The sequence below is a fragment of the Rhincodon typus genome, chromosome 10, assembly GCF_021869965.1.
Source record: "Rhincodon typus isolate 14 chromosome 10, sRhiTyp1.1, whole genome shotgun sequence".
Taxonomy (NCBI): Eukaryota; Metazoa; Chordata; class Chondrichthyes; order Orectolobiformes; family Rhincodontidae; genus Rhincodon; species Rhincodon typus.
The window spans coordinates 63,117,636-63,132,269 of NC_063341.1; the positions used below are offsets into that span (position 1 = coordinate 63,117,636).

Here is a 14,634-nt window from a genome sequence, read left to right on the forward strand (position 1 = left end):
TATCCGCCTCCCCCTCTCTCCCTATTTATTTCAGAACCCCCTTCCCCCCACCCCCAAATTTCTGAAGAAGGGTCAAGACCCGAAACGTCAGCCTCCCTGCTCCTCTGACGCTGTTTGGCCGGCTGTGTTCATCCAGCTCTCCACCTTGTTATCCTGAAAAAGGTGCCGAGTGCGGCTGCGCGGGGCTTGATTGACAGCAGAGGCCGTGCTGCTGAGTGCGGCTGCGCGAGATTCGCTTGACGACCGTGATCGAGGTAGCGAGTGCGGCTGCGCAGCATTTGATTGACGGCGAGCCCTGGGCTCGATGGTTTTGAGCAGTGGAGTTGGTGTAGCGCTATTCGCTCTCGGCTGCATTTTCATTGCGAGGATTTTCCTGATACTCAGGAAAAGTGAAGTTCCCAAAGTGGGCAGGCGTGGCCCCGCCAGTGTGCTGGTGGTGCTCGGTTCCGGTGAGTTAATTTCGGAGGTAGGGTAAGACTAGTTGCGGCTGTGGCTCTCCATGTTTGTAAAGGAAAAGAGGAACCCGGAAGTGAGGAAGGTTTCTGCAGAATAAAAACATTGAGATCAAATGTGGGAACTCTCTTAGACAATTGCACACAGTGAAACGGGCTCATGTGACAATTTCATGGGGCAAAAGATATTTAACCTTTTATATTGTTGGAATATGTCATTATTACTTGCAATTAACTTCTCAAATGATTGCAGAATAGCGTTTCGGTGTCGTGTGGAGATGACCAGGGATTATGGCACCGTTGCAGACAAATCTTGGGAGCTAACGATCAGACAATGATCAAACTATATTGTCACTATATCTACAAATATTAGCTGTGTAGTTAATAATTTATCTTTAACACAGGTTTCGATATCTATCGTTGTGTTAAATTGCAAGTAAGTACTAAATGTATTACAGTTAAATAGACAGCTATTTGATGATAAATAACTAGGTATTAATATAACTCCCTTTCCCCATCCTGCCTCCTTGTTTCCCAAGCTTTGACAAAATTTACTTGTGGGTAATAATCAATTTTTATAGTTCAGCTCATGGATGTCATTATATGTTCCCGTTTCTGACCCAGTGCATTGTAGCCCTCTAACTTGAATGCATCATATTTCTCTCCGCCTCCCCTCCCATCACTCAATTTTAAATGAGAACAAATGAGCTTTTTATTTCTGTAGATATATTGGACAACAAAAGAATGATTAAACAGATGAAAGATGCTGGAGCTTCAACACAACTTCTACTTGTCAAACCATAACCCTTATCCTGGTCACGACTAGTAGTGCACTTCTAATCTTCTACTGTGTGTAATTCTTCAGATTTAAACAGAATATGTTGCTCATCCACTCTATTCTAACGTTTTAAGATTTAATGTCTCATTTTTTTATCAAGGGTCTGTTCCTGAAAACAATACTCCCAAGTTTATCCTGGCAGCACCCAGTTGTACCTCACCATCTTGACCTCTCTGCTATCAGCAGTTTGTCTTGTGGAGCAAAGATTTTCCTCCTGCCAGCTCTTTTTTTTTTGAAATAGTGACAGGGGATCCTTGTGGCATCTTATCTGAGAGACAGCACATCTGATTGTTGATTGGTGAGGCAGGGGGCTGGGGGTGATGTTTCAGTTGCAAGGGAAGTAATGGCAAAATTGAAAAGCGGCGGAAGGCCTCAGCAGATGTTATGAAAGTTTGCAGAACAAGTAATAGCACAGAGTATGGAAAGGGTCAGGAATCTAATTTCACGCACAGCAGATAAAGGGGTCAAGTTTGAGAAGGAATTCAGTCAATGCAGGATTGAGGGTGTTGTACTTAAACACACGGAAAAGAATGAAGCCATTGTCTTAAGACCCTGGCACAAGCACCTTTTCTTTGCTTATAAACTTCAGCCCCTTCCCTGGGATCTGTCTGAACTTGAACAAAATGGTTAGCATCCTTGACTTCCTGAACCCAAGCAGATTCTTCTGTCCTTGCATCCTCTCCATCTCCTTAATGCCTTAATTCCAAATGATCATGGTAACCTCGACAAGTCCTGCATTCTTCCATGATCTCTGTATTCCTCTAATTTTGGGCTCTAGGATATTGTCTAATTGCTCTACCATCATTGACTATGCTTTAATTTCAATTTTTGGTGGTTCCTCCACAAACCACTCTGCCTTTTTCTACTTCTGAAATAAAAGTAATAAACACATTTTATATAGGGCCATTTTGGCCACAGAATTACCCAAATCATTTTGTAGCCGATGAAGTCCAATCATTGTTCTGGTGCAAGAATCCCAGCAACTTATTAGTGTAAAGCAAGCTCCCATGAGATGGCTATATGAATAACATGGTGACCTGTTCTTGAGATGTTGATTGAGGATAAACTTTGGACACGTCTGACTCCTGCCAGCTCTGTTATTTTGAAATAGTGACAGGGGATCCTTGTGGCATCTTATCTGAGAGACAGCACCTCTGATGATTGTTGATTGGTGAGGCGGGGGGTGGGGGAGATGTTTCAGTTGCAAGGGAAATAATGGCAAAATTGAAAAGGGGCGGAAGGCCTCAGCAGAGGTTATGAAAGTTTGCAGAACAAGTAATAGCACAGAGAGTATGGAAAGGGTCAGGAATCTAATTTCACGCACAGCAGATAAAGGGGTCAAGTTTGAGAAGGAATTCAGTCAATGCAGGACTGAGGGTGTTGTACTTAAACACACAGCGTACAAAACAAGATAAATGAGTTTGTAGCGTAGATTGAAATTGGTGGTTACCATGTTGTGGGTATCACAGAGACATGGCTGCAAGGTGATCAGGACTGAGAACTAAATATCCAAGGATACACATCATATCGAAAGGACAGGCAGATGGGCAGAGGGGTTGGGGTTGCTTTGTTAGTAAGCAATGAAATTAAATTGATGGCAAGAAGCGATTATAGGGTCAGAAGGTGTGGAATCTTTGTGGGTAGAGTTGAGAAACCTCAAAGGGGAATAAATCCTAATAGGAGTTATGTAAGGTCTCCTAATAGTAGTCAGAATGTGGGGAAAGAAATAAATCAGGATAGAAAATACGTGTAAGAAAGGCACTACTACAATAAACATAGGGGACTTCGATATGCAGGTGGACTGGGAGAATCAAATTGGTAGTGGAATTCATGGAATGTCCAAGTGATGATTTTTTTTGGAAGATTTCACTGGGGAAGAGGCAGTTCTGGATTTGGTGATGTGTAATGAAGCAGACCTGGTAGGGAGCTTAAGGTGAAGGAGCTCCTAGGAGGCAGTGACCGTAATCTGATAGAATTCACCCTGCTGTTTGAGAAGGAGAAGCTGGAATCAGAGGTAACAGTATTATAATTGAGTAAAGGTAACTGCAAAGACACGAAGGAGGAACTGGCTACAAATGTTTCAAAGAGGACCCTAGCAGGGAAGACGGGGGAACAGTAATGACAGGAGTTCTGGAGGGTAATTGAGCAGAAATTCATCCCAAGGTAGAAGAAACATACTAAGGGGAGGATGAGGCAACCATCGCTGACAAGGGGAGTCAGGGGCAGCATAAAAGCAAGAGGAAAAGCATATGATGTGGTGAAGATAATTAGCAAGCCTTTTAAGAAGCAGCAGAGGGCAGCTAAAAAGCAATGTGGTGAGAAGATGAAATATGAGCGTCAGCTAGCTCGTAATATAAAAGAAATTGAAAAGATAAGAGAGAGGAAACAGTGGTCATTGGACCACTGGAAAATGAGGCTGGAGAAGTAGTAATGGGGAACGAGGAAATGGCAGAGGAACTGCACAGGTACTTTGCATCAGTTTCCACAGTGGAAGACACCAATAGCGTACCAGAACTTCAAGAGAGTCAGGGAGCAGAGGTGAGTGCAGTGGCCATCACTAAGCAGAAGATGCTGAAGAAGATGAAAGGTTTGAAGGTGGATTAATCATCCAGACTGAATGGACTATGCCCCAGAGTTCTGAGGAAGACAGCTGAGGAGATTGAAGAGGCACTCGTGGTGATCTTTCAGGACTCGTTGCAGTCAGGGAGGGTCCCCAATGACCAGAAAATGGCTAATGTAATTCCCCCTGTTCAAGAAGGGAGAGAGGCAGAAGACAGGCCAGGCCAGTTAGTCTGACCTCAGTAAGATTTTAGATTCCATTCTTAAGAATGAGATTACTGAGTACTTGGAAGTGCGTGGTAAAATAGGGCTGAGTCAGCATGGGTTTGTTGAGGGGAGGTCATGCCTGACAAATCTGTTAGAATTTTTTGAGGAGGTAATGAGCAAGTTAGACCAAGGACAGCCAGTAGATATGATCTATTTGGATTACCAGAAGGCTTCGACAAGATGCTGCAGAGGAGGCTCCTGAATGAAATAAGAACCCATTGTGTTAAAGACAGGGTACTGGCAGGAATAGAGGATTGGCTGACTAGCAGAAGGCAGACAGTAGGGTTAAAGGGGTCTTTTTCAGGATGACAGCGGATGACTAGTGGAGTTCCACAGGGTTGTGTGTTGGGACCATAACGGTCCATGTGAAACATTAACGTCCTGGATGCAGGAGTGAAGGGCATTGTTGCTAAGTTTGCAAAAAACACAAAGATAGATCGAGGCAACAAGGTGCAGAGCTGGATGAACACAGCAGGCCAAGCAGCATCATAGGAGCAGAAAGGCTGACGTGATAGAGGGACAGGTAGTGTTGAGGAAGCAGGGACACTGCATCGGGGCTTGGAGAAGCTAGAGGAGTTGGCATAGAAGTGACAGTCAGAGCACAATGTGAGAAAGTGTGTGGTTATGCATTTTGATAGGAATAATAAGGAAGACTATGTTCTAAAAGGGAAAATACTTCAGAAATCTGAAACACAAAGGGACTTGGGAGTTCTAGTTCAGGATGTTCTTGAGGTTAAGATTGCAGGTTCAGTTAGCAGTTAGGAAGACAAGTATAATGTTCACATTCAAGAGGGCTAGAATACAAGAGCAGAGATGTACTGCTGAAGCCAAATAAGGCTTTGGTCAGATAGCATTTGGAATATTGAGAGTAGTTTTGGGCTCCATATCTAAGAAAGGATGTGCTGGCGTTGAAGGTTGTTCAGAGGAGGTTTACAAGAATGATCCTGGGATGAAGGGTTTGTCATATGACAAGAGGTTGAGGAGTCTGGGACTGTATGTAATGGACTTCAGAAGGCTGGGGAGGTCACTGAAACCTACAGAATACTGAGAGGCCTGGATAAACTGGATGTTGAGAAGCTGTTTCTACTAGTAAGAGAGACCAGGACCAGAGGGCACAGCCTCGAGTGAAGGGGCAACCTTTTCAAACTGAGATGAGGAGGAATTTCTTCAACCAGAGATGGTTAATCTATGGAACTGATTGTTGCAGAAGGCTGTGGAGGCCTAGTTTTTGAATGCATTTAAGACCGAGATAGGGTCTTGATTGGTAGTAGAGAGCAGGCAGGAGAATGGGTTTGAGAAACATAACAACCATCATCGAATGGTGGAACAGGCTGGATAGTCTGGCCTAATTCTGTTCCTTTGTGTTGTGGAACACGCCTTTAGTACTGCTCTGAAGCTAGTGCTTGCACTGATGGCTGACCATTCGAAGCACCGTCATGGAGATAAGACTTTAAGATCCGGACACTTTCTTACCTTTTGGCTCTTTTAGGAAATTTCTTTTTCTGTTGTTCTTTTAAATTCTGGTTTTGTAACCAAGATTCCATTGGAGAATGGTGACTTTGTACACTTTTCACTGTACTCATGTAATCCTATGCTTGAGTACACCTGACAATAAAATCTAATTCTGAAGTGTTGTAGATTTATTGCTGAAGGTTTGATTTGACCTTGAGCCCATTATCTTCTGATGCAAAAGCAGTAGAACTGCCAACTGAGGCACAACTGATGATCTCCCTTCCTAAAGATGCTGCCGAAATCTCCCTCTTTGAACACCTGTCTTTCTAACTCTTTGATGGTTTAGTGTCAAATTTTTGTCTGATGGTACTGATGGGAAGTGCCTTGAGTTTATAGAGGTGCTACATAAATGCATGTTTCAGGAATTGTGTGGCTTATTTTGTCCCATCAGGTGGACACAAAAGACACCCCGTCACTAATTCAAAAGAGTAGGGTGGAGTTTTGTCCCATATCCTAGCCAAAATTTATCCCTCAATCAGGACTGGTGAATGGTCTGATGAAAGATCCAGACCCCAAACATGGACTTTCCTGCTCCTCAGATGCTGACCTGCTGGATCTAACCTGCTGGCCTCCTCCAGTTCCACATTTTATTGACTCTGATTTCCAGCATCTGCCGTCCTTTCCATCTCCAGATCACAAGAACAGGTTATCTTATGATTAAAAGTACAGGAGCTTGGTTTGCACAAATAAGGTTGATACACGTTTTATAAAAAATTACAGATGAGTGTAAAGATCAGAGATTGTGGAGTAAATAATGAACTAAACAAAATATGATAGGGATGGCAAGATGGCTGATGTGTTGCTGCTGCAGTGTGTGGGAGACGCTGAACATCAATGTGCTCCAGATGAACATGCCTACTGTAACAGTTTGCAGCTGGAGGAACTTGGCACCTGAGTTGAGGAGCTAGGGTCGGAGCTGCAGACATTGCGGCACATCAGGAAGGAGGAAAGTTATCTGGACATTTTGCTCCAGGAGGTAGTCACAACCTTCCGATTAAGCAATTCAGGGTTGATCTATGATTAGAGATAGGAGGCAATTATTGCTTGCAGTTATTGCAGGCAAGGCAATTATGGGGGCAGAGGGGGTGCTGTTGGAGGAGCCTCCACCTCTGGGATTGTCCAACAGATACAAGATTCTTCAAACTATCTAGATAAGAGTTGTGGCTGAATTAACACCATAAATGAAGGTTAATAGATCTGATCTTGTAGTTATTACAGAGACATAATTACAAGGAGATGAAACTAAATATTCAGGCATATGTGACTTTTCAAGAGAACAGGTAGGTAGGAAGGAAAGCTGGTGAGGTAGATTTGATAGTATGAAACGGAACGTTTGTAAGTTGAGGGTGGAGGTCAGAAATAAGGGGAAGAAGACATTGGTGGGAGTAGTCTATACCTTGCACCACTACCCCCCCCTCCCAAACAGTAGTTATGCTGTAGGACAGAGAATAATTCAGGAGATAATGAGGGCATGCAAGAAAGGTAATAGAGTAATCATGGGTGACTATAATCTTCATGTAAATTGGGTAAATCAAATTGGCAAGGGTAGTCATGAAGAAAGATTCATCGAGTATATTCGAAAAAGACAGCTTCCTAGAACAATATGTTGTGGATCCAACCATTGAACAGAACATTGAGTACAGGAGTTGGGACATCATCTTGCAGCTATACAAGACATTGATAAGGCCACTTTCAGAATACTGCGTCCAGTTCTGGTCACCCTGTGATAGGAAGGATGTTATAGAGTTGTACAACACGGAAACAGACCATTTGGTCAACCCATCCATGTTGATCAGATATCCTAAACAGATCTAGTTCTATTTGCCTGGTTTTAGCCCATAACCCTCTAAACCCTTCCTATTTATGTACGTATCTAAATGTCTCTTAAATGTTGTAACTGTACCTGCCTCTACCACTTCCCTTGACATTTCATTCCATATATGCACCACCCTCTTTGGTGAAAAAGTTGCCTGTTAGGTCCCTTTTTAAATTGTTCCCCTCTCACCTTAAACCTATGCCCTCTAGTCTTGGACTCCCCTACCGTGGTAAAAAGATCTTGGCTACTTACCTTATCCATGCCCCTAATGATTTCACAAACCTCTATAAGGTCACCCCTCAGCCTCCTACACTCCAGTCAAAGGCTCTTTACGCTCTGTATGACTCTGACTCTCGTTTGGATCTGATGATGTATAATGAGTCAAGTTTAGTAAGTGATTTCAGAACTTTTAAATAAAAAAGCTTTTGGAAACAATGACGCTAACATAGTAGAATTAAGCCTGTGACATGAGAGGGAGAAACATGGGTCAGAAACTATAATGCAAAACATACGGGTAATTACAAGGATAGAGTTGCTTAGAGTGGATTAGAAAAGGAGATTAACACAAATGACGGTTGATGAACAATGACAGATCTTCAAGAAAAGAGTTCAGGACTCACAATATAAATATATCCCATTGAAGAAGAAGAATTCAAGGAAGGGAATAAACCAACCATGATTAACCGAGGAAGTTAAGGAAAGTATCAAATTAAATGAAAAAGCATACAACAGATTGTAGCATCTGCAGTATCTCGCTTTACTGAAAATAGGATAGTCTTGCTTAAACTTCACAAGGATCTAGTCACACCATAGCTGAATTCCTGTGAACAGTTTTGGTCTCCATACCTAAAGAGAGATACTGGCATGGTTAGCAGCCCACAGAGGCCTCACTGGGCTGACTCCAGGTGGTGAGGGCTATTTCCTCCGAGAAGAGATTGAGTAGTCTGGGCCTCTACTCATTGCGTTTAGAAGAATCTGTTGCGACCTTATTGAAACATCGACTTTGACAAGCCCCCTTAAGAATCTATGCTGAGAGGTGGTTGTTCCTTGTGGGAGAGTCTAGAACTCATAGAATCATCAAATCCCTACGGTATGAAAACAGGCCATTCGGCCCAACACTGCCCCTCTGAACAGCATCCCACCCAGACCCATTCCCCTAATTTCCTATGTCTAACCCACCTAACCTAAACATCCCTGGGCACTATGGGCAATTTAGCATGGCCAATCCACCTAGCCTGCACGTTTTTGGACTATGGGAGGAAACCGGAGCACCCAGAGGAAACCCACGCAGACACGGGGAGAATGTGCAAAATCCACACAGACAGTCGCCCAAGGGTGGAATTGAACCCAGGGGCATAATTTCAGAATAAGGGGTTAGTGCAGACATGAGGATTTTCTTTTTTTTTTTTTTTGAGGGTTGTGAATTTATGGAATTCTTTACCACAGAGTGCTGTTGAAGCTGTGTTGTTAAAGACAATGCAAAGGTGAGGCGGACAGGTTTTGAATCAGAAAGGGAATCAAGGGTTAGCAGGGAAAAAGCAGGGAAATGGAGTTGAAGATTGTCATATCAGCCATGATCTCATTGAATGGCAGAGTAGACTCGATGGGCTGAATGGCCTTGTCCTGCTCCTGTGGACTTATGATTGTATGGTGGCAAAGCGAATTGTTTATGATTTATTTGGCTTGGAAGTGTGTTTCATGCTTGATTCCTTCCCTTGCAGGGGGACACACAACAGAAATTCTCAGGCTGATGGATAGCCTCTCAGCTTCATATGCTCCGAGGCATTATGTCATTGCTAACACGGACAGGATGAGTGAAGAAAAAGTTCGCATCCTTGAGGCATCCAGAACCAAAGGAAATACTGACCCTCAGGTAAGTGTTAAGAGTTGGACGTAGTTTATGGCATGATAGTTCAGTGGTTAGTACTGCTGCCTCACAGCTCCAGGGATCTGGGTTTGATTCCACCCTCGAGCAACTAGCCATGTGGAGTTTGCACATTCTGCCCATGTCTGTGTGGCTTTACTCTGGGTGCTCCGGTTTCCTCCCACAGTCCAAAGATGTGCAGGCTAGGTGGATTGGCCATGCTAATTTATCCATAGTGTCCAGGGGTGTGCAGGCTAAGTGGATTTGGCCGTGGGAAATGCAGAGCTGCAGACATAGGGTGGGTTTGGGTGGGATGCTTTTTGGAGGGTCAATGCGGACTTGATGGGTCAAATGGCCTGCTTCCACACTGTAGAGATTCTCTGATGATTCTATGATTTGCTGCTGATATTATCTTTAAGAGTTACTATGTCTTATTTCACAGTTTTCTCTTTTTACTGGAAGGTTTGAGTTAATAAAGAAAGGCTGGGACTTTTTTTCACTGGAGCATAGGAGAGTGAGATGCGACCTGATAGAAAATAATAAAATAATGACAGGTCAAGATAGGGTTAATGGTAGTTGTTCCGCCCCCCCACCACCACCACCTAGGATGGGGAATTTCAAAACTAGGCAGCGCATTTTTAAGGTGAAAGAAGATAGATTTTAAAAAAGATATGAGAGGCAAATTTTTTACACAGAGGGTGGTTCGTGTGCGGAATGAACTTCCTGAGGAAGTGGTGGATGTGGGTACAATTGCAACATCTAAAGAAACAGTTGAATAAGTACATGAATAGGAAAGGTTTGGAGGGATGTGGGCCAGGAACAGGCAGGTGGGACTAGTTTAGTTTGGAATTATGTTTGGCATGGACTGATTAGACCAAAGGGTCTGTTTATATGCTGTATGACTCAATGACATACTGAATAGACCTCTCCAGTTGTGAGGGAGTTCATTGTCTCCTGAAAAATTAATTGCTCATTTACAAGAATGGATGTTAGAACAGAAAAGGGTGGCAGTTGGCAGCTCATCAGTCAGCATTTGTGGAGAGAACAAGCACGTTTATGTCGTAGATGGTAAGAGATGATCAGGAATGTTTCTCTCAATGTCAACAAAAAGTTGGCCTTGGGATCTTTGTTGGAGACTTGCTTGACATTAGCTTCCATGCTTGCTATGAATGGATACGCAGGTAGGGAGGTTTAGACAGGGCCTATTCACAGAAAAGAGTAAAACTCAAGCCAGCAACGAAGTGAGGTCAGAGTTAAAGTCATACAGCACGAAAATAGACTCTTTGATCCAACTAGTCCGTGCCAACCGTAATCCCAAACTAAACTAGTCCCACCTGCCTATGCTTGCCCCATATCCCTCCAAACATTTCTTATTCATGTACTTATCCAAATATCTTTTAAATGTTGTAACTGTACCTGCATCCACTCTGGAAGTACATTGCTCACGCGAACCCCTGTGTGGAAAAAAGTTGCCCATCATGTCTTTTTAAAATCTTTCTCCTCTCACCTGAAAAATATGCCCTCTAGTCTTGAAATCCTTCAACCAAGGGAAAAGACACTTGCCATTCACCTTTCCTGTACCCTTCATGATGTAATAAGCCTCTTTTTAAGATAACTCCTCACGTTCCAGTGAAAAAAGTCCCAGCCTATCCATCCTCTCCCTACAATTCAAACCCTCCATTTCTGACAACACCCTGGTAAATCTTTTCTGAGCCCCCTCCAGCTTAATATCCTTCCTATAACCAGTCGACCAGAACTGCATAACAGTACTCCAGAAGAGGCCTCCCCAACATCGTGTACAACCTCATCATGATGTGCCAACTCCTATACTCAAAGGTGTGAACAATGAAGGCAAGCAGAGGGGGTGGTTATCACAAATGTTTTGTGGCTGAGGGTAATAAATGGATAACAAAGGAAGAGGGAAAGAATCAAATCCTTTTCTTAACAGTACCTTTTATGTGTAGAATGTGGCATTATGTACGTCGGCCTCCTATCTACCAACCCCCAACTCCCAGCAGTGTCCCTGTTTAAGTGCTCAATGTACTCAATTTGCAGTCATTAATGATGCTGCCTTCAGAGTCCAGCAGGAACCTCAATCTGCTGCTAAAGCCTTTTTTGCTGTACTTGGAAAATTAGCAAGAACAATTGTTAAGTTCTAGCTGATGCAATGCTGAACAAGGGTTTAAATTTGCAATTTTTTTTACCATGGTGGTCATTTAATGAACATATTCACATGAGGCTGCCAACGTACCTTTTACAAAAGCACATCAAAAATTATGTTAGGACACAGGGATAGCCATCCAAACGCAATGAGCTTCACCCTTGCTGGTTTTGAATGCAGTGAAATTAAAACATTCAATGACCTTCCAAACTGCTGAACTGTTTCTGACCACACTTCATGAATAACAGATCTTGGACACAAGTTAACATAAATTAACCACTTATTATTAATAATGTAACTTTAGCAGAACACACATATCAACTAGGTAATCTAATTAATACCTATGATCTAAAGCCCAGTCTTCTTTGATCATAACCCCCACTCTCACACAGACAGACAGATGACAGTTAAGGGCTAAATTAGAAAAGAAAATAAAAGAATTGTAATTTGCCAGTTTAGTAAACAGTTTCCAACAATTGATACTAGGTCCTCGATGAAATCCTTAGACTATGGATTATTCACAGTAAGTAGAAATGTATATCTTGACTGAATTCTGAAGTCTCCAGTTGATAGAAACAGTTTCAGCAGATTTATTTAAAACAGTTTTACTTATTTCATATTGATTGGGATTCGTTTCCCAGAACATTCAACAATTTGATAGCTGGAGAGAAACTAGAGAGAGTAAACAAAACAGCAGCATCTCTAGAATTTACCAAAAATCACTTCCTCCTGCAAAAATCCAGTCAGAACCGGTTCTCCCTTGATTGACCAATTCAACATCCAACCAGGTGCCACCCTGAGCTTGGTGCCGATTGTCTACAGTGTCCTCACCTCAGGAATTAAGTTGCTTATGTTGCCAGTCCAGTCCCCAGTAGAAAGCAGGCGTCTTTGTTCTCTTTTTTAAAACAACCGTTTTTCAAAGGTCAATTCTTCAACTCATTTTTCTCATTTTTTGGTTTGTAATAAAGGACAAATAGTCATGACGTCTACATTTATTACATAAAGATAGAAAAATCACCAACTATTTTACACTGTATTAACTAATGGTTTTATTACAAATATCTAAATAAATATTCAAACCTTTTACCCTTCTAAACAACCTTTTTTAAATACTTAAACTGAAGGGATACTTCATCTCCATTTGAAACTCTCTATTCAGTTGGCATGACTGTAATTGGTTTATGGAGCTTCCTTCTTACTGACTTGGGCACTTTTAGAGCAAACATACAGATTTTCCATTCTCTCAGCTTCCAGCAGTTTTCTGCTCTTGGATATTTCTCACTTAAGCCACTCAGGACTTTATCCTGGATCCGGTTGAAACTAGGAGGGCCCAGGACCCGAAGGCACAGGCTCAGAGTAAACACAAACTCTTCAGTTTCAGCATCTCTTAACTCAAAGTTAGAGCTTCTACTCTCTTCTGACCTCCTCTTCCTCATATGACTCTTCCCTCATTAGTACTACATCATGTATGCATGTAGTATTAACCCTATCAATCTCCACACCCTGCAGCCAAGATATACATTTTAACTTAGATAACAAGGTGTAGAGCTGAATGAACACAGCAGGCCAGGTAGCATCAGAGGAGCAGGAAAGCTGACGTTTCGAGTCTGGACCCTTCTTCAGAAAAATTGTTTTCTGTATACGTCTAACTGGCTTTGCTTTGTGTTTGAATATTTAGAGTCATAGAGAGTTAAACAGCACGGAAACAGACCCTTCAATCCATCTCATCCATGCCAACCAGATATCCTAAACTGATCTAGTCCCATTTGCCAGCATTTGACCCATTACCATCTAAATCCCTCCTTTCACGTATCCATCCCGATGCCTTTTAAATGTTTGTATTTGTACCAGCCTCCACTGCTTCCTCTGACAGCTTGTTCCATACGTGGACCACCCTGTGTGCAAAAGTTACCCCTCAGATCCCTTTTATATCTTTCCCCTCTTGCCTTAAACCTATGCCTCTAGTTTTGGACTCCCCCACCCTGGGGAAAAGCCCTTGTCCATTTACCCTATCCATGCCACTCATAATTTTATAAACCTCTGTACGGTCACCCTTCAGCCTCTAATGCCCCAGGGAAAGAAGCCCCAGCCTATTCAGCCTCTCCCTATATTTCAAACCTTCCAGTCCCGGCAACATCCTTGTAAATCTTTTCTGCACCCTCAAGTTTAACCACATCCTTCCTACAGAAGGGTGACCAGAATTGTACAAGTGTTTTTTTTTTTCCCGTTTTTGAACATGAGGAGTACCTTATTTTTAATGAGGTCAGGACAACATGGGTGAGCTGGTCAGATGAGCTGAACAGCGACAAATGACATTTTAATCCTGAAAAGTGTGAGCTGATGCACTTTGGAAAGACTGATGAGGAAAGGAAGTACATGTTGAATGGTTGCACTCTAGCAATTACTGGGGATCAAAGGGGCCTTGGTGTGCATGTCCATAGATCATTGAACACAGCACGACAAGGTGATCAGGTGGTTAAGAAGATCTGTGGGATCCTTGTCTTTACTTGTCAAGGCGTTGATGGTGCTGTCAATATTTTCTGATCAACCTGTTTTGAGATGTTATTGGAGCATGTTAGACTTGAACCCTGGCCACCTGACTTAGAGGTAGAGACACTACCACTGTACAAGATGTTAACTAGGCACCAGCTGGAGTACTGTGTGCGGTTCTGACCACCACACTCTAGGAAGGATGTGATTGCACTGGCGAGGGTGCCACAGAGCTTCCCCAGGATGTTGCCTGGGCTGGAGTGTTTAAGCTCTAAAGGGAGGCTGGATAGGCTGAGCTTGTTTTCCTGAGAGCAAACAAGGCTGAGGAGGGATCTGATTGGGGATATAGACAGGGTAGGCAGGAAGAAACTTGCCCCTTAGTAGAGGGATCCATAACCAGGAACATCGGGACACCCTGGTCCGTTCCCCCTCGGCACCTTCCCCTGCAACCGCTGAAGGTGTAACACCTGTCGGTTTACTTCCTCCCTCCTCGCTATCCAAACGCACCTTCCAGGTGAAGCAGCATTTTACCTGCATATCACTCAATCTAGTCTACTGCATTCGCTGCTCACAATGTGGTCTCCTGTACATTGGGGAAACAAAGCATAGACTGGGTGACAGCTTTGCAGAGCATCTACGTTCTGTCAGCAAAAAGAGCTTGAGCTTCCAGTTGCC

The 14,634-nt window shown here is 43.0% G+C and overlaps 1 protein-coding gene across 2 annotated transcripts in view; it reads left to right on the plus strand.

Annotated features, from left to right (window-relative positions):
• Positions 1-214: 214 nt before the first annotated feature.
• alg14 (ALG14 UDP-N-acetylglucosaminyltransferase subunit) overlaps positions 215-14,634 on the plus strand; it is a 165,916-nt gene continuing 151,496 nt past the window's right edge. Inside the window, exons 1-2 of one of the 2 annotated variants that reach the window (XM_048602368.1) lie at positions 215-449; positions 9,166-9,317. In XM_048602368.1, the coding sequence (XP_048458325.1) occupies positions 305-449; positions 9,166-9,317 (297 nt within the window). In that variant the 5' untranslated portion in view covers positions 215-304. The remainder of the gene's footprint in view (positions 450-9,165; positions 9,318-14,634) is intronic. The other variant, XM_048602369.1, reaches the window with a different exon arrangement.